The sequence below is a fragment of the Carassius auratus genome, chromosome 46, assembly GCF_003368295.1.
Source record: "Carassius auratus strain Wakin chromosome 46, ASM336829v1, whole genome shotgun sequence".
NCBI lineage: Eukaryota > Metazoa > Chordata > Actinopteri > Cypriniformes > Cyprinidae > Carassius > Carassius auratus.
In genome coordinates, this window is record NC_039288.1 from 18,373,651 (window position 1) to 18,398,829 (window position 25,179).

General features: G+C 36.4%; 2 protein-coding genes across 3 annotated transcripts; both read right to left on the reverse strand.

Moving 5' to 3' along the window:
- Positions 1 to 5,545: 5,545 nt before the first annotated feature.
- Positions 5,546 to 11,133, reverse strand: LOC113064458 (heterogeneous nuclear ribonucleoprotein A/B-like). 2 transcript variants are annotated; one of them, XM_026235321.1, is made up of 9 exons: positions 10,981 to 11,133; positions 10,441 to 10,593; positions 9,664 to 9,832; positions 9,431 to 9,589; positions 9,202 to 9,357; positions 8,597 to 8,690; positions 8,347 to 8,508; positions 8,179 to 8,259; positions 5,546 to 5,894 (listed from the first exon to the last, which is right to left on the reverse strand). In XM_026235321.1, the coding sequence occupies exons 2-8, from the start codon at positions 10,572 to 10,574 to the stop codon at positions 8,192 to 8,194; spliced, it is 942 nt and encodes a 313-aa protein (XP_026091106.1). In that variant the 5' UTR covers positions 10,575 to 10,593; positions 10,981 to 11,133; the 3' UTR covers positions 5,546 to 5,894; positions 8,179 to 8,191. The 2 variants fall into 2 exon arrangements, with proteins under 2 accessions (XP_026091106.1, XP_026091107.1); XM_026235322.1 differs by having other exon boundaries at positions 9,226 to 9,357; positions 10,981 to 11,132.
- Positions 11,134 to 11,942: 809 nt separating this feature from the next.
- Positions 11,943 to 18,553, reverse strand: LOC113064457 (guanine nucleotide-binding protein subunit beta-2-like 1). Its single transcript, XM_026235320.1, has 9 exons — positions 18,373 to 18,553; positions 17,880 to 17,917; positions 16,655 to 16,826; positions 16,426 to 16,573; positions 16,166 to 16,261; positions 15,789 to 15,899; positions 14,068 to 14,208; positions 12,888 to 12,998; positions 11,943 to 12,080 (listed from the first exon to the last, which is right to left on the reverse strand). Exons 1-9 carry the CDS (start codon positions 18,441 to 18,443, stop codon positions 12,015 to 12,017), a joined length of 954 nt encoding a protein of 317 aa, XP_026091105.1. The 5' UTR covers positions 18,444 to 18,553; the 3' UTR covers positions 11,943 to 12,014.
- Between the last annotated feature and the right edge of the window lie 6,626 nt (positions 18,554 to 25,179).

The following is a 25,179-nucleotide window of genomic DNA, read 5'->3' on the forward strand; positions in this document are numbered from 1 at the left end:
TTTTTCCATCATCTATGCAACATTTTTCCTCAGCTGCTAGTTCGTTAACATCGAAAATTGAGTCATACACATCTCAGACCTGTTTAGCCTCTATCCATAAACCTTCTGCTTACTATGTAATCAGTGCTTTAAGTGGGCCGGTACGCACCGGTACTCAGTCAGTAACACCACTTCCAAATATAGCTCTTGAGCATACCACCACCTCTCCATGCGCCCAGAACGTGCTTTTATCGTACCAGTACATTCATTTGGACATCTGTTTTAATAGAGGTTTTAATCCTTTGCATGTGCTCCCACTTTCCAGAGCACCCTTCACAATGAACAATGAACGCTTCCTAATTCTTCCTAGTTCGGAGTATGGAGCGTGAGTTCGGAGCGGGTTCGCGAATCATTTGAATAAATTCGAGAGTTCGGAGCGGGTTCGTGAATCATTTAAATCAGTTTGGTGATCACGAATCATTTGAATCAGTTCGGGAGTTCGGAGCCGGTTCGCGATTCATTTGAGTCAGGTCAGGAGTTCCGAGCGGGTTCGCGAATCATTTGAATAAATTCGAGAGTTCGGAGCGGGTTCGCGAATCATTTGAAGTAATTCGAGAGTTCGGAGCGGGTTCGCGAATCATTTAAATCAGTTTGGTGATCACGAATCATTTGAATCAGTTCGGGAGTTCGGAGCAGCTTCGCGGATCATTTGAATCAGTTCGGGAGTTCGGAGCAGCTTCGCGGATCATTTGAATCAATTCGAGAGTTCGTAGCAGGTTCGCGGATCATTTGAATCAGTTCGGAAGTTCATAGCGGCTTCGCGGATCTTCTTCTCTTTTTTTTTCAGTTTATTTAACAGGGACAATGCAGTATAACATTGCTACAGTTTCATGCAGCCGATGCTCTACACATAGGCTTCTAGCCAAAGGCTAATTTGCAGCCCCAGTCCCTGGTTAGGCTAAAAAAACAAAAACAAAACAACAACAACAAATGAAATAAAATAAAATAAACAAATAAGTCTATGTACAACCATCAATGTTCACATATCTGCTTTTGTTTGAACCACTTTTTCAGTTTTGTTTGAAAAATATCCAACTGTCGTTGCATTTTCAATTCAGCTGACAAGCTGTTCCTTAACAATGTACCTTGAACTGTAAATGTAGATTGTGCAAATTTAGTTTTTCTCTGTGGTGCTATACAGTTCTGTGTAGTTGCACCTCTTTTAGCGATCCCTCTACTACTCTGTTTTGATATTAATTTGCATATAACTTTTGGCGCAAGATTGTTTAAACATTTAAAAAACATTTTAATAACAGAAGAATTTATAAAATTTTCAAAACTAAGCAAACTATATTTTTGTAAAATGCTACAGTGATGCCATCTGGTTGGTTTCTTATCCAAAACTTTTAGTGTTTGTTTATATAGGGATCTAACAGGTTTAATAGTCAGTTGAGAAACCTGACTCCAGACAGTCACACAGTAAGATAAGTGTGAAAAAATAATTGCATGCATGTATAACTTGGCTGCTTTCGAGGATATATATGGTCTAATCATGTAAAAACAATTCAGATATGTTTTGATTGTTCTACATAGCTTCTTAACATGCATATCAAATTTCAAATGAGAGTCTAAAATAACACCTAAATATGTAAAATTATTAACTGTTTCAATTTCCGTTTGATTGATCTTAATTATAAAACCACTCATTTCCTTCTTTCTGATTGAAAAACACATTGACACAGTTTTTGTACAATTCAGGGTCAAACAACTGTTCTGTAACCACTGTGACACACCAATCATTTCATTTGTTAATATTTCTGCGGCTAAACTTGGAGTCTTTGCAGATACATAAATGACTGTGTCATCTGCATATAACTGACATTTTGTTTGCTTACAACAGTTTGGAAAATCATTAACATATAAGGAAAACAACAATGGGCCCAAAATTGACCCTTGAGGGAGACCCATATTATTATTTCGTAAAGCTGATCTTGAATTATTAATTTTAACACACTGATTCTGAACCTCATCAGCTGATCCTGCTTTGAAAATTGGAGTTACAATACTAGTTTTCCAATTTGAAGTGAATTTATTTTCTCTAATTGATAAATTTATCAGATTTACCAAGGGCTTTATCAAACAAGCACTATATGTTTTTACAAATGCAGTACCCATTCCAAATATATCTTGAGCCCTTGAGTTATTCAGTTGATTAATAATTTGAAGTATCTTATGTTCATCAACCTCAGAAATATGAAAGGATGAGGGTGAGCCATTTATTACATTTTGAGGTAGTTGTATAGTTTTAAAACACATATCAAGCTCTTCCACAGACTGAGTAAAATATCTATTAAATTCATTGGCAATTTCAGTGCTATCAGTACTTAATCTACCATTTATGTTCAGTTCCACTAAAAGTTTTCTTTGTGTACCCTCTTTTTTAGAAAGTTTATTTATGCACTTCCAAAGAGATGAGCTATTTCCTCCTGATTCTGTAACCAATTGCTCAAAATATGCAGTTTTTGCCTTCCTCATATCACTAATTACTTTATTTCTTAATGATTTAAAATGTATATCTGTCTGCGTTTTTGTAAGCAATTACTTTTTCAAGGCTATTTCTCTCTTTTTGATTAGCTGATAGATGTCTGAATTTAACCATGGTAGAGATACATTTTGTCTACATTTTAGCGGTTGTGTGTATTTTTGAATAGTTTTTTCACTAGTTCTCATCACAGTTTCACTGTTTTTGTCCAATTCACCAATTTGTAATACATCATCTCAATTTTCATATCATTTTCAAATTTTTACATTTAACTCTGAGGAATACCTACTTTTCTGGTTTAAAGATTTGATGAAAATTATTCTGCAAACGTTTCTTTGTCAATTTCCTAACAACCAGGATCATGTTATGGTCAGACAAACCTGTCAAAAGATTATATGTTTTTAATACCCGTTCAGGTTTATTTGTAAATACCAAATCAATAAGAGTTTTACTTGTTTTTGTTATTCTTGTTGGTCCTTTCATTAACTGGTTAGATTTGTGTTTTGCTATTATTGATTTCAGTTTTTGCTTACTATGTTTGTCTGACCAATTTATGTTAAAATTGAATCAATTGGAGAGTTCGTAGCGGGTTCGCGGATCATTTGAATCAGTTCGGGAGTTCAAAGTGGGTACGCGAATCATTTGAGTCAGTTTGGTGATCAAGAATCATTTGGATCAGTTCGGGAGTTCGGAGCGGCTTCGTGGATCATTTGAATCAATTCGAGAGTTCGTAGCGGGTTCGCGAATCATTTGAGTCAGTTCGGGAGTTCGTAGCGGGTTCGCGAATCATTTGAGTCAGTTCGGAGCGGGAATCATTTGAATCAGTTCGGGAGTACTTAGCGGGTTCGCGAATCACCTGAGTCAATTCGGGAGTTCAAAGCGGGTTCGCGAATCATTTGAATCAGTTCGGGAGTTCGTAACGGGTTCGCGAATCATTTGAGTCAGTTTGGATGTTTGAATGCAGTAATGCAGTAGCTCTTTCTAAGGGTATTTTTTAAATCCTTTTGCACATTTGATTTATGTTCAGTAGTTCTTTCTAGCTCAAGCAAATCCACGAACTAATAAAAGGATTTATTATTAAGGTTGCCTGTTGACTGCTGTATATAAAAGCCCTTCAATATAGTTGTTGTTACCTCAGGGGAGTAATCAAAAAAAAAAACCCAGAAAATATTATTTTTTTTTTCTATAATAGAGTACCGGCACCTCTTTTGGGACACTTAAAGCACTGTATTACATACAGTATTTCCATATTTCTTTTTCTTGTCTTCCAACTTAACCGCGTTTACTTCTCTCACAACTCCAGTGAATATAATTCCAAATCGATTAATCATTTTGAATCGGTTCTTTAAATGATTCGAGCGATTCATGTTTCACCTGTACGAGCTTCGTTTAGGAGCAAAACTGTGATGTGCATGGTGTACAACGCAATATTTGAATAAACCTAAAAGTCTGTACTAAGCACTCAATACTGCATAGTGTACACTGTATACTGCCTGCTAGAAAAATATTGATATGCACTAATGCATCATTAAAATCATTTGCCAAATTAAGTACACTCAATTCAAATATCCTTAGAACATAGAAAATTTAAATCTAGTATATAACCGCAACAGTAAGAATAGAATGAAAGAACGCAATCCCAAACACATAGACAGTAAAAGAAATGGACACAGCGACCCCATTGGAACTCAATTGAGACAAATGAAGCCCAGTTTTAGCGTTTTTTAGCACTTCCGTTTCTGACGCGCAGACTCAAACGAAGCTTGACGACGTCAGCAACCTGTCTGACAGATGTAAATCTTCTAAGTGGCTGTGCGTGAAAACTGCCATCGTTAATCTTGCAGAGACAGTGAGCTTGAGCGGGGAGTTCTTTGTCGAGAGTGAGCAGGAGTAAGTATTCTGATTAATTATTTTGTATAGTATTTTAAAATGTAACGCCAGTACGCCATATTAAGTTAATTGCCTGCGTGCTTCTCCACCTGTCTGTACGGTAATGCGACAGAGAGCCGAGTGGTTATGACGCAATCGTTAGCCTATTTTTTACAAAAACTGTTTATACGGGGCCATAATGTAACATAGAAGGTAATGGAGCCCTTTATACATTGTCGTGTATCTTTAGAAATAAATAATGGACAAACAGAGTCTTTAAACGCCTCAGATGTAAAGTTATTCGCTGTCAAAGTGACGCCAAAATGAATGGGAGTCAATGGGAATGCTAACGCAAGTGAAGTTCTGCTAAAAGATGGCAGCCCCCACCCGACTTCAACTTCCGGTCGAGTTCCTTGCCCCTTGCCCAAACACAACCTCAGACTTGAAGGAACGATCCAAAACATGGATGGAAACAAATGAAACATTTGCTGAAGATTGTTGCATCATTCACATTAAGGCATCAGCATTTTTACATTTGAATGTGATTTAAATAGTAAATATTTAAATCAGCCAGTGGAGTCAAAAAAATAGTTTGATGAACGTTTGTTACGGTTTCAAGCATAAACTTAAATTTCTCTGAAAAAAAGTTTTTAAAAAACGCATAGTTTTAGTCCACAATTGTAAAATAAAAAAAAAAAAAAAAAATATATATATATATACATAAGGGTTCAAAGTGGTCGCTTCAAAAATCCCCATAAACTTTATAAAAATAAATATATAAATAAATAAAAAAAGTCACCCTTTAAACTATTAAGATTGACAATTAACATTAGCCAGTAAAAGAACACAAACAAAAACTTACAAATCATTTATTTCTACCAAAAACACTATAGGAATGAGATTTCAATAAGCAACATTACTGGTCGCTAGCAAATATCCTAACTGACAAAGATACAACTTAAGCATTAGAACGGAGAAAGCAAGTCAAAAAACAAAGAAAAACACCCATTTAAAAAAAAAAAAAAAAAAAAAGAAATTTCCAAATCACTATTAGATGCATTACCCAAAACGCTGACATTCACAGGACTCTGGGGTCTTCAACGGCTCTCCTACGCTATGCAACAGGAAGCAGAACAAGCGTCGGGAAACATGGAGAAAAATTTACTCAAAAATTGTTTTATTTCAAAAGCTCTGGCAGCTCCCGAACCTCATGTGGCAAATCCAGTAGACATGTAAAATACAACCATACAATACATTATTCAAAAAAGGTACCAAAAAGTACAGTAAAAATAACACTTCCATCTCTGGAAATGTGGACAAAAGGAAAATAAAATTAAAATAAAAATGTGGAAGTGTGACATTGCTTCCCCCATTAATCGGTTCTGTACAAATGGGTCATGATCTCGTCCGCTAAAAGGAAAGAGCCTGCATGCGCGTGTGTGTGTGTGTGTGAACTGTGGTTGTCATCATGGTCAGACTCCTGGTGTTTGGGAATACTTCAGTCCTGTTGGGATACAGAGAGACGTCAGTGGCAGGTTAGAAAATGTCAAAGCAAGCAGCATGCATTTGCAGAAATTTAAGTTTATGCTTGAAACCGTAACAAACGTTTATCAAACGATTTTTTTTGACCCAGTCCATTGTTCACTTAAACCCATTACAGGTGCTGGTCACATAATTAGAATCATCAAAAAGTTGATTTAACTGATTCCATTCAAAAGTGGAACTTTTATATTATAAACCCCAAATTTAGTATCTCAGGAAATTTGAATATGACTTAAGACCAATACATAAAGGATTTTTGTGCCAATTGAAAAGTATGAACATGAAAAGTATGAGCGTATACAGCACTCAATACTTAGTTTGGGCTCCTTTTGCCTGAATTACTGCAGCAATGCGGCATCTGTGGCACTGCTCACTGGACCTCAAGCAACGTGGATTGTGTGCCTCTCCTCTCTTCCTCCAGACTCTGGGACCCCGATTTCCAAAGGAAATGCTAAATTTACTTTCATCAGAGAACATAACTTTGGACCACGCAGCTGCAGTCCAATCCTTTTTGTCTTTAGCCCAAGCACGACGTTTCTGACTCTGTCTGTTGTTCAAGGGTGGCTTCACACAAGGAATGCGAAGCTGAAACCCATGTCTTGCACACATCTGTGCGTAGTGGTTCTTGAAGCACTGACTCCAGCTGTAGTCCAACTTGTGAATCTCCCCCACATTTTTGAATGGATTTTGTTTCACAATCCTCTCCAGGGTGCAGTTATCCCTATTGCTTGTACACTTTTTTTTTTTTTGATCACATCTTCTCCTTCCCTTCACCTCTCTATTAATGTGCTTAGACACAGAGCTCTGTGAACAGCCAGTCTCTTTTGCAATGACCTTTTGTGTCATGCCCCTCCTTGTGCAAGGTATCAATGGTCGTCTTTTGGACAACTGTCAAGTCAGCAGTGTTCCCCATGATTGTGTACTCTACAGAACTAAACTGAGAGACCATTTAAAAGGTCTTTGCAGGTGTTTTGAGTTATTTATCTGATTAGCTAGAGTGTGGCATCAGGTGTCTTCAATATTGAACCTTTTCACAATATTATAATTTCCTGAGATACTGAAATTGGGATTAGAGCTGCAACTAACAATTATTTCTGACGACTAATCTAACGATTATTTGTATTACAATAAATCATCTAATGTTTTTTAATTAGCTAATGAATCCTTTGGATAACTTAAGACTAATAATTTCAACCTTTTTTCATTTTCAACCAATGTGGTTGAAGTTTTTGCAGTATAAAGAGCCAAAGAAAATTTTACCATGTAAACATGAGTTTATGATAACGCTTATAATTAAACCACAGTAGCCATAAATTTACAGTTGTCTGAGACGTCATGAAATGTTCTTTAGCATCACAAACCATAAAATGTAGTCAGGTTCTGCTATGGTTTAGCATGGTTTCCAGAGATCTGGAGTTGATTCGGGTAGCTCGGTGGTTTGTGACTGTTGTCTCGTGGCGCGCTGTCTTTTAAGGGGCCATTCACATATATATTGTCTTTTGCGCTCTCAAGTTCGTTATTTCCAATGTAGGCGCGTGATAAGCGCGCTCATAATGGCAGCGATGCGCTCTTTTTTTTTTTTTTTTTTTCCAGGCGCATCCGCACAGAGTTAAAAACATCAACTTTTCAGAATGCCGCAAGCGCAAGAATATCAGACCTGAACCAGGAAGTGGGTCACCAAATCACACGGTAACCAGTTAAACCGTAACACCGGAGAGCGCCAAGATGGTGCAAGGTGCTCGCGAATCGCAGTTGTGCTGCCATGGTACACCATGTCGGTTTTGCAAAGGGAACAAAGGGCCATTTTATTTGTCCTCCGTTTAAAGTATTCCCATACTTTTGATAACAGTGGTCTCTGTTTTTGTAATAGAATGCAACTTTCTCCATTCCCAGTATCCCATTACGCGAGATGTAAACAAAGTGTGAGGTAAATCGATGACGTTGACGCGTCATTGCAGCACTAATTGGGATTTTCCTTAGTTATAACCAAAAAAAAAATTAATCATTTGAAATATATCAGTCTGTGTGTAGTGAATGAATATAATGTACAAGTTTCATTTTTTGAATGGAATTGGTGAAAAATCAACTTTGATATTTCATTTATGACCAAAAAAAAATAAAAAAATAAAAACCCTCTATAATACTTCCTATTTAAATCAATGTTACTTTGTAAAAATAACATTTTAAATCCCAACTAATCAATAACGAAGCAAACACGTTAATCTGTTGATAAAGTTATACACTACCTGTTCTGCATGCTCAGTATGGCTTGTAGCTCTGGTGGCCTCCACGTCTAGGTGTTTTCCCATAGCTCCCATCGCCCTGGTCTGGAGAAAACAATACAAAACATGTGAATGAGTGAATATGGAAGCAAACCCAGGATGATCATGAGGGTTTGGAAGATGCCAACTTACTGTAGTCATAACCACCACCATATCCATAATAGCCAGAGGAGTAGTCATAGTTTCCATAGCCACCATAACCTCCATAGCCACCATAACCACCATAGCCCTGCGGGCCACCGTAGCCTTGGCTCCCGTAGCTGTTGTAGCCCTGGTTCCAGTTCTGGCCTGGGCCTGAGGAAACCGACACAATTGGTTCAAGGACTGAAAATGGGGTTTAGAATAATGTGCATACTTTAGCAACTAAAAGCATGCCGCTTACCCCCGCGACCCCTGCCACGACCTCCGAAGCCTCCGCGAGCGCCGTACTGCTGCTGCTGGTAGATTTCCTTGGGCTGGGCGATTTTGATCTCACACTGAAAACAAACACAAAACAGAGGCAAAAGGCAAATAAATGCACAATTTCTAGCACTAAATGTAAAGATAAATGGCTACTCAAACACATGTATACAAAAATGATAGTAGCAATGGGAAGAAAAAAAAAAAAAATCTAAATTTGGACCAGACACCTTGCAATTTAGAGGAAGGTAGTAAAATGACTTGACACCTCTCCATTTGCGATTTAGGGAAGATAAAATTGTGAATAATTAGATTTACAATTTTTTACTCTTGCAATTGAAGAAAGGTGGAGGAAACAGTCAGTTGTGATGTTGGAGTTTCAATAAAATACATTTTAGGTAAAATTTAATCTGGCTCACATTTCAGACTTTTCCAATTCAATTCTACATTCATATCTTGCCATTAAAAAATAAAAAGTCCGAATTGAGTTTTTTTTTTAATCCCATTGCACAAACAAGTCTCCATAAATTTATAACGGTCACACTGTAACAAATCATAAAATATTAGAGAAATCTGAAAAATACATACAAGGTCTTCCTTCCCGTTCGTTACCTTGCTTCCACAGACATTATGGTATTTCTTCTCCAGGATCTTTTTGACATCGGATTCGTCCTTGAACGTGATGAAGACGAAGCCTCTCCTTTTGCTCGTCTTTGGATCCATTGGAAGTTCAATCGTTTCAATCTGCAAAAGGTACAACATTAATGTAAGTCGGATGACAAAAGCAGATGTTTTTATGCTTCGAGTCAAAACTCACCTCTCCGAAGGCCCCGAAGTATTCACGGACCTTCTCTTCTGTGGTTTCGGGGTTAAGGCCACCGACAAAGATCTTCTTGGCGGGCTCTTTCTTAATGGCCATGGCTCTCTTGGGATCGATCTGTCGGCCGTCTAGCCTGTGCTCCTTTTGCTCTAGCACCTTACAAATGAAGAGACGTGAACCCCTGCCACTACACAAGTGTCTGGATTTAAGGGAAGCGAAAGCATCCATACCTTGTCCACACTTTCTGCTTCTTTGAACAAGATGAACCCAAACCCTCGTGAGCGGCCGGTGTTTGAATCCATCTTTATTGTGCAGTCAGTCACCTCTCCGAACTTTGAAAAGTAGTCCTTCAGGTCTTTCTTACTGGTGTCCCAGCTGAGTCCTCCAACAAACATTTTACTGCACAAAAATTAAAGGTCTTGACAAGCTTTTCTTTCCAAGACAATGGAATTTAAAACCAGAAGAACACACACAAATTTGGTTATTTTCAACAGGTATGTTTAGAGGTTGGTGAGGACAATAATTAAATGTTACATTATGCAACTAAACAACCAAATAACTTAAATACAGGAAAGAATAGCAAGAATTTATATATGGCAACCTCTGGTAATGCATTAATACCCTACTCCCTTTAAGAATGTTAAAAAAAAAAAATCCCTAAATGGAGTGAAATTAAGGTGGAAAAAAACCACACATGAAACAAATGAAAAATAGGCGGGGACTATTGACAGCTAACTCCAATTCTGATTGGACGAACATTTCCAGATACAATATATAGAGACACAGTTGCTTGGCAACAATAAACAGGCAACTATTCGGCTAAATGAAAACTGTTTCCAATGTTGGGTTTAATAAAGCGACTGCAGACGGCGTGTTTGCGATTTTAGAGTTAGGATTCATTCCCAAACAACCCTCATATCCAAAAACTAGTAGCAGAACCCTCCCCCGCTGTTAAACAAAGACCCACAGAGACGCCACATGAATTATGAAAGCGTTGGTTTTCTCACCCCGCGTCTTCCTCGCCCTTGCTGGCGTTGATCTGTCCTCCCTCAGATGCTCCGTTCTCCTCCTCCGCTCCGTTAAAATCCTCCTCGTTCCCGTTCTCAGAGGTCTCCATTAACTGATGCTCTGCGTCGGCCATCGTAGTAGCTTTTGTTTACCTTTGGAGCACAAGAGATTTGATTTAACGTTAGTTTACACATGCTAGAATAATCGAGTAGCCGCGTGTTTACACCGTCGGATTCAACGCAAACGCTCGATTTCAATCTAAGCTTTCTTTAAAACACACACAAAAATCGTGTGTAAAAATGTGTTAGAAACCCATAAGAGCTATGTGGTTCGAAACAAACAAATAAAACGATTCATTCACGCCGCTAAGCGCGAAAGTAGCATGCAAAGGCTAAGCTAGCTGCACGATCGCGTTTACATTGTTTTGACTGCGTCGGGCGCATTAAACAGGCATTTCAGTCTAAAATGTAATTGTGTGTAACATAAAATTACACAACGCCGCTAACCACCCAAATTAAAATTTAAATTAACCGGCTTACTGTAAAATATTGGCGCTTGAAAAAGCCGCTTTTCCAAAATGGACTCTCGCTTAGAAGACTCGCTCGTGGCTATCTTTATAGCACCGGATGAGTCCGCTGGAATAAAACACGCAGTGATTGGACGACAGTGTTTCTATGTCGTTCTATGATTGGCCAGAGACGGTAAGGCACCGCCCCATTATGGTTTCCTACTGCGCACTTATTTTCTGCTGTTCGTTGTAACGCTTTGTGCGTGTGCACAATAAAACACAATGCATAAACATGCAACATGCACAAACTATATATCTAATGATAATATATATATATATATAAAAAAACTTGTAAGGCTTCCCTATCAATTGACATTATTCCCACGAATGGTCGATGAAGGACTGTACTCACAAAGTAGAGCTTATCCTAACAAGAACACATTTCATTAATATCCGAATTTTTTGCGACTTTAAAAAAAAAACTCCAGACTAATTCAGCCTTTCTTTGTACTACTGTCTTGTTTTTTTTTTTTTTTTTAGACATCATCACTGACAATAAAACTAAATTAGCTGCGATTGTTAGGATGTTTTTTCTCTAAAAAGAAGATATTCCACCAATATTTAATGGCTTGCAAAGCCCAAAACCAATTGCTTAATTCTGGACAATATAAAAACCATAAAATAGTTACTACATGTAGCATTTGGAACCCAGGTTACTGATATAGTAAAATGGAAATTATAAATACATTATATTTATAGTAAATTTTCACAATTGTACAGTAGGTGTATAAATGTTGCAAAGTTCTGCTCAATCATTCATAAACTGGTATATAATATACATATACATTAAGATGATGATGAGATTAAATCACAAATTAATATAACAAATTAATATAAAAGATAGATATAATTACATAAAGAATCAATGGAAATTGCATTAATATACTACAAATTTCCATTAGCCACAAGAGAAAAATACTAACAAGGACAAGATCGGTTTTATTTCATTACATTTTTTTATTCAATTTTCCATATTTTGCATTCTGTTCTTTGAAATGTACATCTTTATCGGGTTCCGATGGTCACCTGCCAAACTCTGATCAGGTTGTCTGTGTATCCAGCAAAGAGAGTCTGAGGATGAAATAATAATAATAATGCAGTTAATACAACTCTTTTCAGTTGTGCAGTTGGTTTATATTAGATATAATCAAAAATCTTTTCAAAATCACGATTCAGGATTTTATCATGATTCTTTGTTTACTATTTTGCAAGTTGTATCAAAATGTAAAAAAAACAAAACACTACATTCATTTCACTGCATAAATTATACATTGATTTTTTATTAAAGCAACTGTATTAAAGTTCTTCAGTCAAGAGCAGTGTGTTTTTTCTTCTGTTTTTTTCTTCTTTTTTTTACATTTAAAGGGAGAGTTCACCAAAAAATGAAAAATCTGTCATTATTTACTCTCTCTCAAATTTTTTAAACCTGAATGAGTTTCTTTCTTCCGTTGAACACAAAAGTTATTTTGAAGAACGTGGCAACCGAACAAATGCCTTCAATAGTGTTTTTTTTTTTTTCCTATTATCGAAGTCAATGACTACAACAGGTGTCTGGTTAACCACATTCTTCAAAGTATCTTGTGTTCGACACAAGAAAGAAATGAATGCAGGTTTGGGACAACATTAGAGTGAGTACATAACGACAGAATTATTTATTATTGGGTGAACTGTCCCTTTAACGATTAGCAGCAGCATGTTTGGTACTATTAGGCTGCTGTCACTTTAAGAGCTACAGGCAGCCGTTTTTGCCGTGTTTACTTTAATTTGAAACATAACCAACTGTGTTTATATGTAAACCTTGTGTGTTTTTGACAGCATTAGCAGGAAATATAACTCAGTCCAGTGATCTCACTCACTCACACACACACACACACACACCTGTCCGTCAGCAGACCAGGCCAGAGACGTGCACTGTGGCGGCTCAGCCTTGCTGTTAGTGGTGATGACTTCCTGTCTGAGCTCATCAACGATGATCTTTCCCTCCAGATCCTGTGGAGAGACCAAATATTCATATTTACATTCATTCAAGTAGACAAGTGTAGTGCACTTATAATAAAAATCTAGAACAAACCAGTTTCTGCAGTTGTTTAACAATTAGCACATGCTATTTAATCTCGATTACTCATAGTTTTTATATATAATAACATTCAGTAGTGAATTGTCAAATCAGAGTCAGCTGACGGTTTGAACTACTGGTTTTTCAATTTTGCAACTCTAATGCCAGCTCTCAAAATCAAAAAGATGGCATGATGGTTGGTACATAAAAAAATCTCAGTGATTTGAGTTCAAACTGACTTTGATTTAACAGTAAATTGTTTTTATTTGTTGATTTCAATTAACCATCACTGGAAATCAGTGCAATGCATGTTCAAAATTGACAATTTTGATTAACGGAAATAATGAGTCAAAAAAAAAAAAATCAACTTTAACTGCTGACACAAATTAATTATTATGAATGAATGAATCAAAGTCTTGAACGGTTTGAACGGATTCACCAAAATGGTTTGAACCTACCAAATTCATCTCAGTCCATTTTAAATTTAACATGCACTGCTATGATTTCCAGCACTGATTATTTGAAAACACTAGTCAAATACAACATTAAGTTTGATGTTTAATTCATTACATTTTTGAAACGGACAGTTTGATCTGATTTAGCAAAGGAACTGAATTCACCAACTCTTACGCAATTGTAAAAATGTAACATAATTCAATGATGTTCAATGAAGTATTGCAACGATTTCCAGTGTTGACTCATTGAAATCACCAGTTTAAAACAAAGTGAAGACAAATGAATCGTTAAATAAGAAATTCCCCGAAATTAATTGCACCCACCAACCTAAACGGCATCTTTGTTGCGACCATGTTCAATGTTGATTAACTGAAATCCCCAGTTTACAAATATGATTTTTTTTTAAACAAATGATGCTGATATTATGCTGATATAAAAATGGCTAATATTTGCTGACTGTCCAGCACAACAGCACAAAGCATCACCAAAGCGCTGAGAACATGCTTTGATGAGTAAATCCAGTCATAACTGATGTGTTTATGGTACCCAGATCTTGATGCTCGGTCCGGTGGCGGCACACAGCCAGTATCTGTTGGGACTGAAGCAGAGCGCGTTGATCACGTCTCCACTGTCCAGCGTGTACAGATGCTTGCCTTCATTCAGATCCCAGAGCATGGCCTGTCCATCCTGAACACAGAGAATGATTAAGCCTCTAGCATGACGAGGACACAGAACTGCATGAAATAATAATCAATCATTAGCCTTTAAGATGAAGTTTAAATGGTTTGGTCTATATCATGAGAGAAAATAAACTCAAAGACTGATTCTACACACTTTTAGATTCCATGGACCAGTATTACTTTAGCATCTCTGACATACCTTTATAATTTATTAATATATTCAACTTTATATTTTCTGTTTTCATTTTAATTTTGCTAAAAGTTCTTATAATTTGACATTTGTCATTATCATTATTATTACTATTATTTAAAATTTATATAGGTTCACTTAATTTAGTTTTAGTGAACTATATTTGACCGTGGACCACAAAACCAGTCTTAAAGCTACAGTAGGGAACTTTTGACGCTCTAGTGGTTAATAAACAGAACTGCTTGCATCTTGCGGAAGAACATCGTAGCCGGAACTACTTCTCTCTGTTTATGTCTATGAAGAATCACAAAGGTACTGGGTTACTCCGCCACGGTACCCCCGAAGCAATCTAAAATAGTCCGAATATAAACACTTATTATAGGTGCACCCTAGTGATTCAGGACAAGCCAAAAACACGGTTTGGAAAATGGATTCATGGTGTACTCGCTTATTATATACATTTTTCTATATTTTGAACACAAACACAGTTACGGACCACAGCTCTGATTGGTTGATTTTTAACCGGAGCGGTCCGTAACTGCAAATGGCAATAGGACACTGGGAGGAGCCAGAGGAGCTTGATTTTTTCACAGATTATCTGTCTCATATTCTACTGTCAGGACATAATGACAGGTTTAATAAATATGTAAAAAATATATTTTTACAAAAGTTACCTACTGCAGCTTTAAGTGTAAATATATATTTTTTAAAAGATTTATGCATGATCTGAAAGCTGAATAAATAATCTTTCCGTTGATGTATGGTTTCTTAGGATAGGACACTATCTGTCCGAGATGCAACTATTTAAAAAGGTGCAAAAAAATCTAAATATTGAGAAAATCTCCTTTAAAGTTGTTCAAATAAAGTTAAGTTAAGTTTTGATATATTTACGGTAGGAGATTTACAAAATATCTTTATGGAACATGATCTTTACTTAAAATCCTTTTTATATGTCTGCAAAAAAATATATATATATAATTGTGACCCATACATATATTTTTGGCTATTGCTACAAATATACCTCAACCATTTAGGACTGCTTTTTTGCTCAAGGGTGTGTATATATATATATATATATATATATATATATATATATATATATATATATATATATATATATATGAACCCCTAAATATGATCATATTTGTGGGAGGGACAGCCATCTAGAAATTTTAAAAGCAGTTATACATTTTCGTATATAAAAATACAATTTACACTGAAAAAATACTCAATACTTAATTTCTATTATGCTACAAGATAATGTTTTTTTTCCTACTCATTACTGTAATTTGTATTGTTCATTTAATAATTTTTTATTTTAATCTTATTTGATTTATTTTCTTCCATTTCGTTATGGATCATGACCCTAAAACAGGACCATACACCAGGAATCTGACCTTTCCTCCGGAGGCACAGAGAGACCCATCGGGGGAAACGGTGACGGTGTTCAGGAACCCGGTGTGTCCGATGTGATTGGTCTTCAGCTTACAGTTAGCCAGATTCCACACCTCAAAGAGACAAAACACTACGAGTCAAACTTACTGTCCGTGCAAACTTATGAACCTATAAAACATGCAGATTTTAAAGAGTTAATGTTGTAGGGGGAAAAATCCATCTCGACTCCAGATCGTAAACATTAGGTTTAACAGTTTTACTCATGTGACTCGCATAGATACATTTTAGAACACTTTGAAATGTTACCATGGAGACAGCGCAACATTGTATCAATTTCAGTCATTGTTTCAAAACACAACACGTCTGAAAACGCTCTCACCTTGACCATCTTGTCCCAGCCGCAGGAGACGATGATGGGGTTACTGCTGTTGGGAGAGAAACGCACGCAGGAAACCCACTCTGTGTGACTCTCGTCCTGAGGAACAACAAAACATCTTCAACTTTAACCCTCTAAAGCCTGACATAGCAAATAATAGGCTGTTAATGGGATCATTAACTTGTATATGTGTTTTTTGTTCAGTGTCATGTTTGCTCCATCAGGCTTTTATGGCTCATAAAAGACACGAGATGTTCCCTCACCTGAATGGTGTACTTGCAGACGCCCAGCGTGTTCCACAGCTTGATGGTTTTGTCCCGAGAGCCGGACACGATCTGCCGGTTATCGGCGGAGAAGGCGACGCTCAGCACGTCTTTGGTGTGTCCCACAAACCGGCGGGTCGTGGTTCCTCTACAATCAACATTTGAAGAGCAGAAGTGTGTTTGAGGTCATTAATGCACAGATTTTAAAGCAGTTAAAGCCTGTACTCACGTGGTGAGGTCCCACAGACGCAGAGTCCCGTCCCAGGAGCCCGACAGAGCGAACTGACCATCTGATGAGATGACCACATCGCTCACGAAGTGTGAGTGTCCACGCAAGGCTCGCTGAGGAATACCATAGTTAGTCTCATCTCGGGTGAGTTTCCACATGATGACCGTCTTATCTGCAGAAACAAGAGACATCAGAGCAAGTCCTGTTCAAACAAGACACACATGTGGCTTCATCAACCAAATAAATATTACATAACCAACTAATGTGCCTAGATTAATAATTAAAGATTCAATATTTAAGGCAGAACCCGAATAGAAGAACAGCAGTTTTTTTGATTCCGTAGTAAAATAAAGCATTTAAAATGATTTAAAAAGACTTATTTTACAACATAAAATATATGCGTTTTTAAATAATGGCAACAATAACACACACACACATATACTGTATCTATATCTATAATTATATAGATAAATACGTTACTATTTGAATGAGGAGATACCCCCAGACAATGTAAAGCGCATTGAGTGCCCAGAAAAGCACTATATAAATGTAAAAAAATAGAATTATTATTATTAATTATTATCATTAATTCTTTATATAATATATAACATTATATATAAAATGTTATATCATTGTTATTATTTGCAAAAAGTGGCCTCTAAATTCATTCATATGGTACAATATTTCTAATTAGCGCTATACAAATAAACTTGAATTGAATTGAATTACTATATAAACACACACACTGTGTATAATATATATATATATATATATAAACACACACACACACATATATATATATATATATAAAAGTTTTTTATGTATATATTTTTAAAAAAAACATAACATATATATATATACCTTAGAATCATTTTAAAACATTAAAAAACAAGCCTGCTGCCATTTTTATATAAATAATAATAAGTATTGTTTAACTAACTATTACAATCAAATATGACTAGCAAGAATGAGGCCGAGTTTCAATATAGAGACATTCAATTTAGATATATTTCAGTTTCACTGACTGCGGTCAAAATCATCTGAAAACATTGGACATTTCGTAAGGAAGGCAACATTATTTTATTTTTTAACTTTTTCTTGCATAAGGGCACCATGGTATTTCTTAAAGTTTATTGGACTAACCACTGAAATGCAATGGTAAATGCTCTTTCTGCACTATTCTAGTAACACTAGAGTGCTCGTAAAATCCAGATCGATCCGTCACCTCTGGACGCGGACAGAATCATGTCCGGAAACTGCGGGTGTAACCCCTCTCACCCGGGTCCTCTCTGACGCTCCTCGCACTCGCTCCGAGCGGGGCTCGAACCCGGGTCTTCCGGCATGGGAGGCGGACGCACTAACAAGGAGGCTAAATGGCTACAGCCACTAGCCTCTGTCGCTAGTGCATCTCTTGAGATCGGGGAGTGAGGTTTACCTGCACAGCACTACTCGCTGGCCTCCGTTACACTCACCCCCCTAAACCTCACTCCCGTACGGGTCACGGCACCAATGTAACCCCTCTCACCCGGGTCCTCTCTGACGCTCCTCGCACTCGCTCCGAGCGGGGCTCGAACCCGGGTCTTCCGGCATGGGAGGCGGACGCACTAACAAGGAGGCTAAATGGCTACAGCCACTAGCCTCTGTCGCTAGTGCATCTCTTGAGATCGGGGAGTGAGGTTTACCTGCACAGCACTACTCGCTGGCCTCCGTTACACGGGGTCGTGGCGATCTGAGTCACCCAGCCGTTGTGGCCCTTTAGGGTCCCTCTCACGGTCATCTGTTCGGTCATCTCGGCGGTCAGTCCCGGTCGATGGTTCTAGATTGAGTTTGTTCGGTCTAAAGAGCCGCTTCACTTAAGTTTACAGTGCAGGAAAAAGACCGGCTCCGCGCCGGAAGCACATTTTCACGCCTTCTATGCCGCGGTGCATTGTGGGAGTTGTAGTCCGATTGGAACTACTATTACAAAAAAATCAGTTTTGCATTTTAAAATAATATTTATAACAATAATATATCAATGAAACATAATGTAAAATGATAACAATCATCATCAACAAGACAAGAATTGTTTTTGTTGACTCCAGTCAGTAAAACAAATCATCAGAAAACAAAGTATATGCATTTGTACAATAATATGACATACGTAACACTTTGGTAATGTTTCGTGTTTCCAGATTTTATCGACTCTAATTTTCTATTTTTTTTATGACGTGTCAGGGAACGATGGAAAAATAATTTTATTTTTTCACTTCTATGTACTTGTTTTTCCTATAAATTCCTGTATATGCTCTTTAATGTTTTTTTTATTATTATTATTGTTTCAATTTCTTTTTTAATGCTCTTTAATGTACTGTTTATTAATAAAAGAAAAAAAGTTAAATTCACAACATTTGTAATAAATGTCCACAAGATGTCGCTCAAGATCAACAGCGGCTCCAAAAAGTATTCGGATGCCCTGTTTACATAAAACATGTCTGATTGTCGTGTATAAGGTACAAAATGTCATTTCTTTTGTGGAATATATATATAGATATATATATTCTGGTACTTAATTTTACTTTACTTTTATATCCTTTAGATTAAATCTGTCGTAACCCCTCTTTCCAGTTCTTTTTATATCCAGGAACAAAGCAGTGGTCGCCAGCACATCTGTGTTCAGAGAGTTTGGGTCTCGTGAAACCACACTGCTTTCATGTGCTGCTCTCTGCAGCGTCCGCTCAGGGTGGCTCAGCCTCAAAGACATGTTCTCCTCCTCTTCCTGCCTTTCTATTTTGATTCATCCCAGAAAAACTCAAAGGCAGGCTGGGGTTTACCTCAAACTCCTAGTGACTGGGCCATCTGGGAGCTCGCTGAGTTCTTAACAAACGTTACATGTAAAGTAGTAATGAATATCATTGTTTGCGATGGTGAAAATAATTTCTGGTGATTTGCAAAAATTAAAAAAGTAAAAAACTAGCGTCATGAAAACGTTCATCTTCTGTGAGAGTCCAACATTTCAAAAGCATTCAAAAGTTTTTTTTTTTTTTTTATGCGAACGTTCCATTTTAAGAAAACATTCCATTCCATTATTTTCCAGACATTATGGGAATGTTACTTTCGAATGTTCTCTGAACGTTCTGAAACAACATAAAAAAAGTTAGTTAAACATCCTTTTCCAGAAAAAAAATATATATATATATTCTGTGCTAACGTTGAGAGAACATGAGAGACCAGATAACTTTGAGTGAATGTTCTATTAACTTATATAATTTATATATATATATTATACATTTTGTTCATAACTTTGAGAGAACCTGGCAAGAATTGCCTTAATTCAAACATTTTACCATTTACCTTTTTATTTATTTATTTATTTTTTTTTTTGCACATTGATTTAACAAAAGCAATCAAATGTAAAAAGATTTGGTTTAATGACCAAAGAAGTATTCAAAATGTATCATTTATTTAACTTACAATCTGCAAAGGAGTGAAAAAAAAGGACTAGGCATTCCTGGAAAACAGGATTAGACATAAAAAAAAGTCATATGATTCATATGAAACGACTGATGATTTAACAATCTGCTCATATTCAGACAGGAATCATGTGTTTGAGTCAGTTTTTGAACAACTGATCTGTTTTGCAATTAGCACTAAAAATGAGTAAGAAACAAGTGTTACATTTCATTCAGCGGATGTGATGCAGGGTGATGTGTTGTTCTATTGTGCATGTCAGAAAGCATTTCACAGACTTCTGAAATCTGGTTAGTTTTTTATTTCTGGAACCAAAGAAACACGAGTAACAAAAGGCTTCTGGATGTTGATTTAGTGATGTTTTTTGACTAAAAAAGCTCTTTAAAATAAAGCCAATGCACATAATAAATTCAGAAGTGAAAGCTATTGTAGAGTTCAGGTGAGGTTTATTCAGTAGTTCTAGTCGCTGTGGTCTGCACCCGTTCATCAAACCACACAGAGCGGCCCAATGTTTGTACCACAGTGGAAAACTGCACTGTTTCTCTCCCAGCTGACAGACCTCCTCTTTTCCATGACACGTTTTAAGTCTCACTTGAATATATTTGCCAACTGCAAACACTGTTTCATAAGCTCATGTAGTCAAAGTCTATATTTCTGTATTATGTGCATACTCTGCATGCATACGAGAACTATAAAAAATGCATTGTAACAGTATGCTGCATTGATTAATTAATCCAAGAATTTGGTATCCATCCATCCCGACAAGAACTTCGGTCTCGCCTCTCTTTCGCTAGCGGATCACTTTTTTTCAGAGAGGGGCTCTGCCCCTCGCACACTCCTGTTTTCTTCCTCCCAGGATGCATGCCATGCATAAGAAGCACAAGCTTCTGCATTTCAACGTAACTGCACCATAGTTTACATCAGGTAAAACGATCAGAGTGCACTGTTATATTGACAACATGACTAAGCATTCTGACTTTCATGTTTGTGAAACATTCTTTGCAAATATTAAGGACGTTTCAAGAAATGCACCAAAGAGAATAATAATAAAAACAAACTGTAATTTCTAGTTTGGTATGGTCACATAACTCCCTCATAACTCATCTCTATAATGTCAGTAAAACACGCTGAGACAGTGAGTGTAAGTCAAACACGCTCTCTGAAAACATGGTGCTTCTGAAACTGCAGGTGCAAAGGGTTAACGATGGAGAGGAAACTAGAGACTCAGTATGAAGTCAGCTCAAAGGTAAAAAACCTCCAAACATCACATCAACCTCAAACCCACTAAAAACATGCAACAGAAGTGTGATATTTCAAGAGATAGATATATAGATGCATAGATAGATAGATCTGATGTTCTTTAGCAGTAGAGTCAGTGTGAAGAGCAGCAAGACTTCTTACCAATCAGATTTCTCTAAATAAAAAACGATTTCCTGTGTTCATCGCTCGCATCCTCTGAGGAAACCGAAGAAACAATGTAGCACTCTGTGGGCTCCGACCCATTGTGACATCATCAGTCGTGACATTGTCGTCATGGGGACGCTGGTCTGAAGAAACGCCACACAGGAAACGTCCTCACAATGCTCTTTGTAATCTTATCAACTCCACCAAATACACTCAGACCTTGAGTCACGAGTCTTTTTAAAGCTTGATCCCAAGTGTTTCTTCTTTCTGTTGGGCAGGGCAAGGCTGGAAGAGAAGATCCCTGTGGGGTTAATTATTAGTTTGGATCTGACAGCAGATTTCCTGCGAAAAAATATTCAACACCCTCTATTGTTTCACAACATAATGATAACAAATCAGCCACTAGGTCCCTCACTCAAGACCACAGTGTTTCATACACACGAGTGTGTCGCTCACGTATGCTGCTTATCAGTGTCACAGACAATCAGCTCCTAATAAAACAAGACAAACGTGCATCAAAAGAGATAAGATTTCACAAGAAGAGAAATACAGAAAAAAACAACAGCAATGTTTTTGTGGTTGACTGGGATTGCACAGCCCAGAAAGATTTCAAAAGCATTTCACCACAGTCAAAAGAAAGAAATTATATTAGATATACTGTATACACAGATTTTATTTTAAATTTTTTTTTTTTTTTACAGGAATCTAGTTAAAAATACTAGTAAAATAATATGAATATAATATTGTATTTTGACTCAAATACAAATTTGGGATTTTTTTTTTATGTGATGTAAATAATATTAATAAATGCAAAATAAATAAATAAATTATTTAAATAAAAAAATAATGGTCTTTCACATTCATCACGCAAAATATTTCTTTTTTAAAAATTATTTGTACACAGTGGGAGATTGTGTGTTACATTTAATTAATGCTTATTTAAATAAAAATGTATTAATTTTATACAAATTTTTCAATAATGCTAATAAATCAGTGATGCATGTTTACTTGTCCAAAAAAAAAAAAAAAGTAAATAATATAAAAATACAACAGATTTAGAGTCACATATGACCTGGACATGCTTTTGCAGTTTTCTCTCACAAGTTCTTAACTTAACGCAGTAGTTTAACATTAAATGTTGACAGCCTCTTAAAGCACATAAAAGTGCATTGATGTGAGTCTATATGCAAAAGCACTAAACGGACAGCGCTTTTAAGGCTCAGTGTAATATAACACTCACAGGATCTCCATTACATTCAGAGCCTTGACCTCAGGCAGATTCAGACTCTGTGTCTGTGTGTCTGACGCCAGACAGCAGCTGTACTCATGCCTGACATCTAAAAAACACAAGACAGGTAACACACGTGAAGCGAAGATGACGGGAAATGCAATGGAATGTATAGGTACCATGCCATCACTGATTTCATACATTAATACTTCCATGTTTTATTCATGCATATGGCTTTTAATGCTTCTTTTCAAGTTTCTAAAGTGTAATACTTAAGTTTATGTACTGTATAAGCGCTGGTGTCATGTATATAAATGCATCCGATGACCATCATGAGTTGTTTGATTGGTTTTAATGATGCACTTATATACTGTAGATTCACAGATGCGAAATAATAAACCATCACACACTACAGCATTATGGACATCATAAACATCCCATACAGTCCACTGGAAGAAAATGGATGGGGTTAGACAGATGACTGAAAAAAAAAAAAAAAAAACATACGCCAGTTGCATTATGAAAGATCAATATATGGCCTCTGAAGCCATTTGAAATTCATTTATGATCTTTCTGAAAAGTGAAGATTGTGCTTGAAGTAACAGATGAGTAAAGGAAGGTACAAAGCAAATGTAAAGTGGAGGTGTACGTCCATTTGAAATGTTGAAATATTTAAATGGTGTGTTAATGTTGATAATGTTTCGTCTGTGTTAAGATGGATACAAGGCCGTCATGTTTTAAGTTTTTAAAATCTGTGTTTAAAATCAATAAAACATCATTTATAAATAAAATAAAATAATTTTGAATAAGTACATACTTTATAAATAAATTATAATAATAAACTATTTGAAAACATTCAACCAACCAACAACTATAAATCAATAAAAATATTTATAATAAATGTTGGTAAATAAATGTTTTGTTTTTCAAAGCTGCTGTGAAAATCAGTCAACAACTGAATAATATAAATTAATTAATTATAATAAATTATTTTAAAACAAAATTAATAAAAATAAAAATAAACCTGATTCAAATGAATATATACAAATATTAAATAACAATTAAATACCACGAATTAATTAATGAATAATCAAAAATATTAATAAATTAATGAACAAAGAAACCTGGTTTAAATCATTGAAATATTTATAATAAAATATATAAAAAACAAAACAAAAAATAAATAAACCTGGTTAAAATCCATAATTTTAAATATTTAACAAATATTTAAATAAATAAATAGATATATAGGAAGTAACGGGAAATGACCCAAGAGAAAGAGGCCGGTCTTAGGAACACTAGTATACTGTATGTGAGAGTCATTGCATCACACGTCTTGAACAGAAAGAGAGAAAGAGAGAAAGAGTACATCTGTATACGTAAGCGTCTTCTTTCAGCATCTTTACAAGGTCATGTCAGCCCTGGATCGCTTGGTTTGGCTCCAACTCAAGGACATGGACTTTACTATTACAGTGCGTCCAGGGAGTTAAGAGACAGAGAGAGAGAGAGAGAGAGAGAGAGAGAGAGAGATACAGAGACAGAGAGAGGGAGAGACAGAGAGAGAGAGAGACAGAGAGAGGGAGAGACAGAGAGAGAGAGAGAGAGAGAGACAAGCATCTGTTATCCAGTGTTACTGTTGGATTTCAACCAGGAACTGTTCTAAATCAGCAAGGACCAAAGTGAAAAGGCCAAATTCTTTCTTTCTTTCTTTCTTTTTCTTTCTTTCAAACTCTGCAATAGTATTCTGAATATAAAAATAGAGCAGCATGCACAAACAGGAAGTTTAGACATAAGATCATTTACGTGATATTAAACTGATGCAGAGGAGCGATGCACACTGAGTTCCTTCTTAACTCCAATAACCAGCACGGGAACAAAATGTGAGACACAGATGTCTGTCAGTGATCTCCAGCTCTCTAGATCTCTCCTTCAGTGTTTTCTCACCTGTGTTCTGGTCCAGCATGTGAAGACTTGGAGATTTGAGCAATCAAGCACAAAGGCTGCAGGAAACTACATGTGATTAATTTCAGCCGAGCTCTTGTGAAGTTGGCGTGTGCATGTGTGGTCTAAAGCTATGACATCTGCTCTATATGACACATGCCTTTCGACACCTTTACACAAAGTGACCCAGTGTCTCATTATAGCTCAAAGCTTCTGTTCCTGTGGTGTAAAATGACTGAGCTCTTATCTGTTAACAGGACACGATAGGCTAAGTGTGGATTTTTGCTCAAGATGTTGCTCAGCCGGCCTCAACTGATTTATCAAGTATCAACGTAGTTTCAGAAGTTGTTTTTTTCTGATGTTCGTTAAATAGAAATTCAACAAATGTATCATCAAGTTAACACTGCAAAACAATATTTTCAGGAGATTACTTGAAAAATATATATATATATACACTATTTCAGAGTTTCTACTTCCAAATCTCATGTTGAAATCAAAGTTGTGC

Bases quoted from the DNA above. Each gene is read 5' to 3' on its own strand.
- LOC113064458 (XM_026235321.1), bottom strand. From the start codon at position 10,574: ATGGCCGACGCAGAGCATCAGTTAATGGAGACCTCTGAGAACGGGAAC. The intron at 9,833-10,440 runs GTGAGAAAACCA...ATTTTTGTGCAG, and splicing joins AAGGGCGAGGAAGACGCGGG to TAAAATGTTTGTTGGAGGAC. The intron at 8,509-8,596 runs GTAAGCGGCATG...CGGTTTCCTCAG, and splicing joins TCGTGGCAGGGGTCGCGGGG to GCCCAGGCCAGAACTGGAAC.
- LOC113064457 (XM_026235320.1), bottom strand. From the start codon at position 18,443: ATGACCGAACAGATGACCGTGAGAGGGACCCTAAAGGGCCACAACGGC. The intron at 16,827-17,879 runs GTGACGGATCGA...TTGTTTCTGCAG, and splicing joins GATTCTGTCCGCGTCCAGAG to ATAAGACGGTCATCATGTGG. The intron at 15,900-16,165 runs GTGAGAGCGTTT...TGTCTCTTTGAG, and splicing joins GCTGGGACAAGATGGTCAAG to GTGTGGAATCTGGCTAACTG.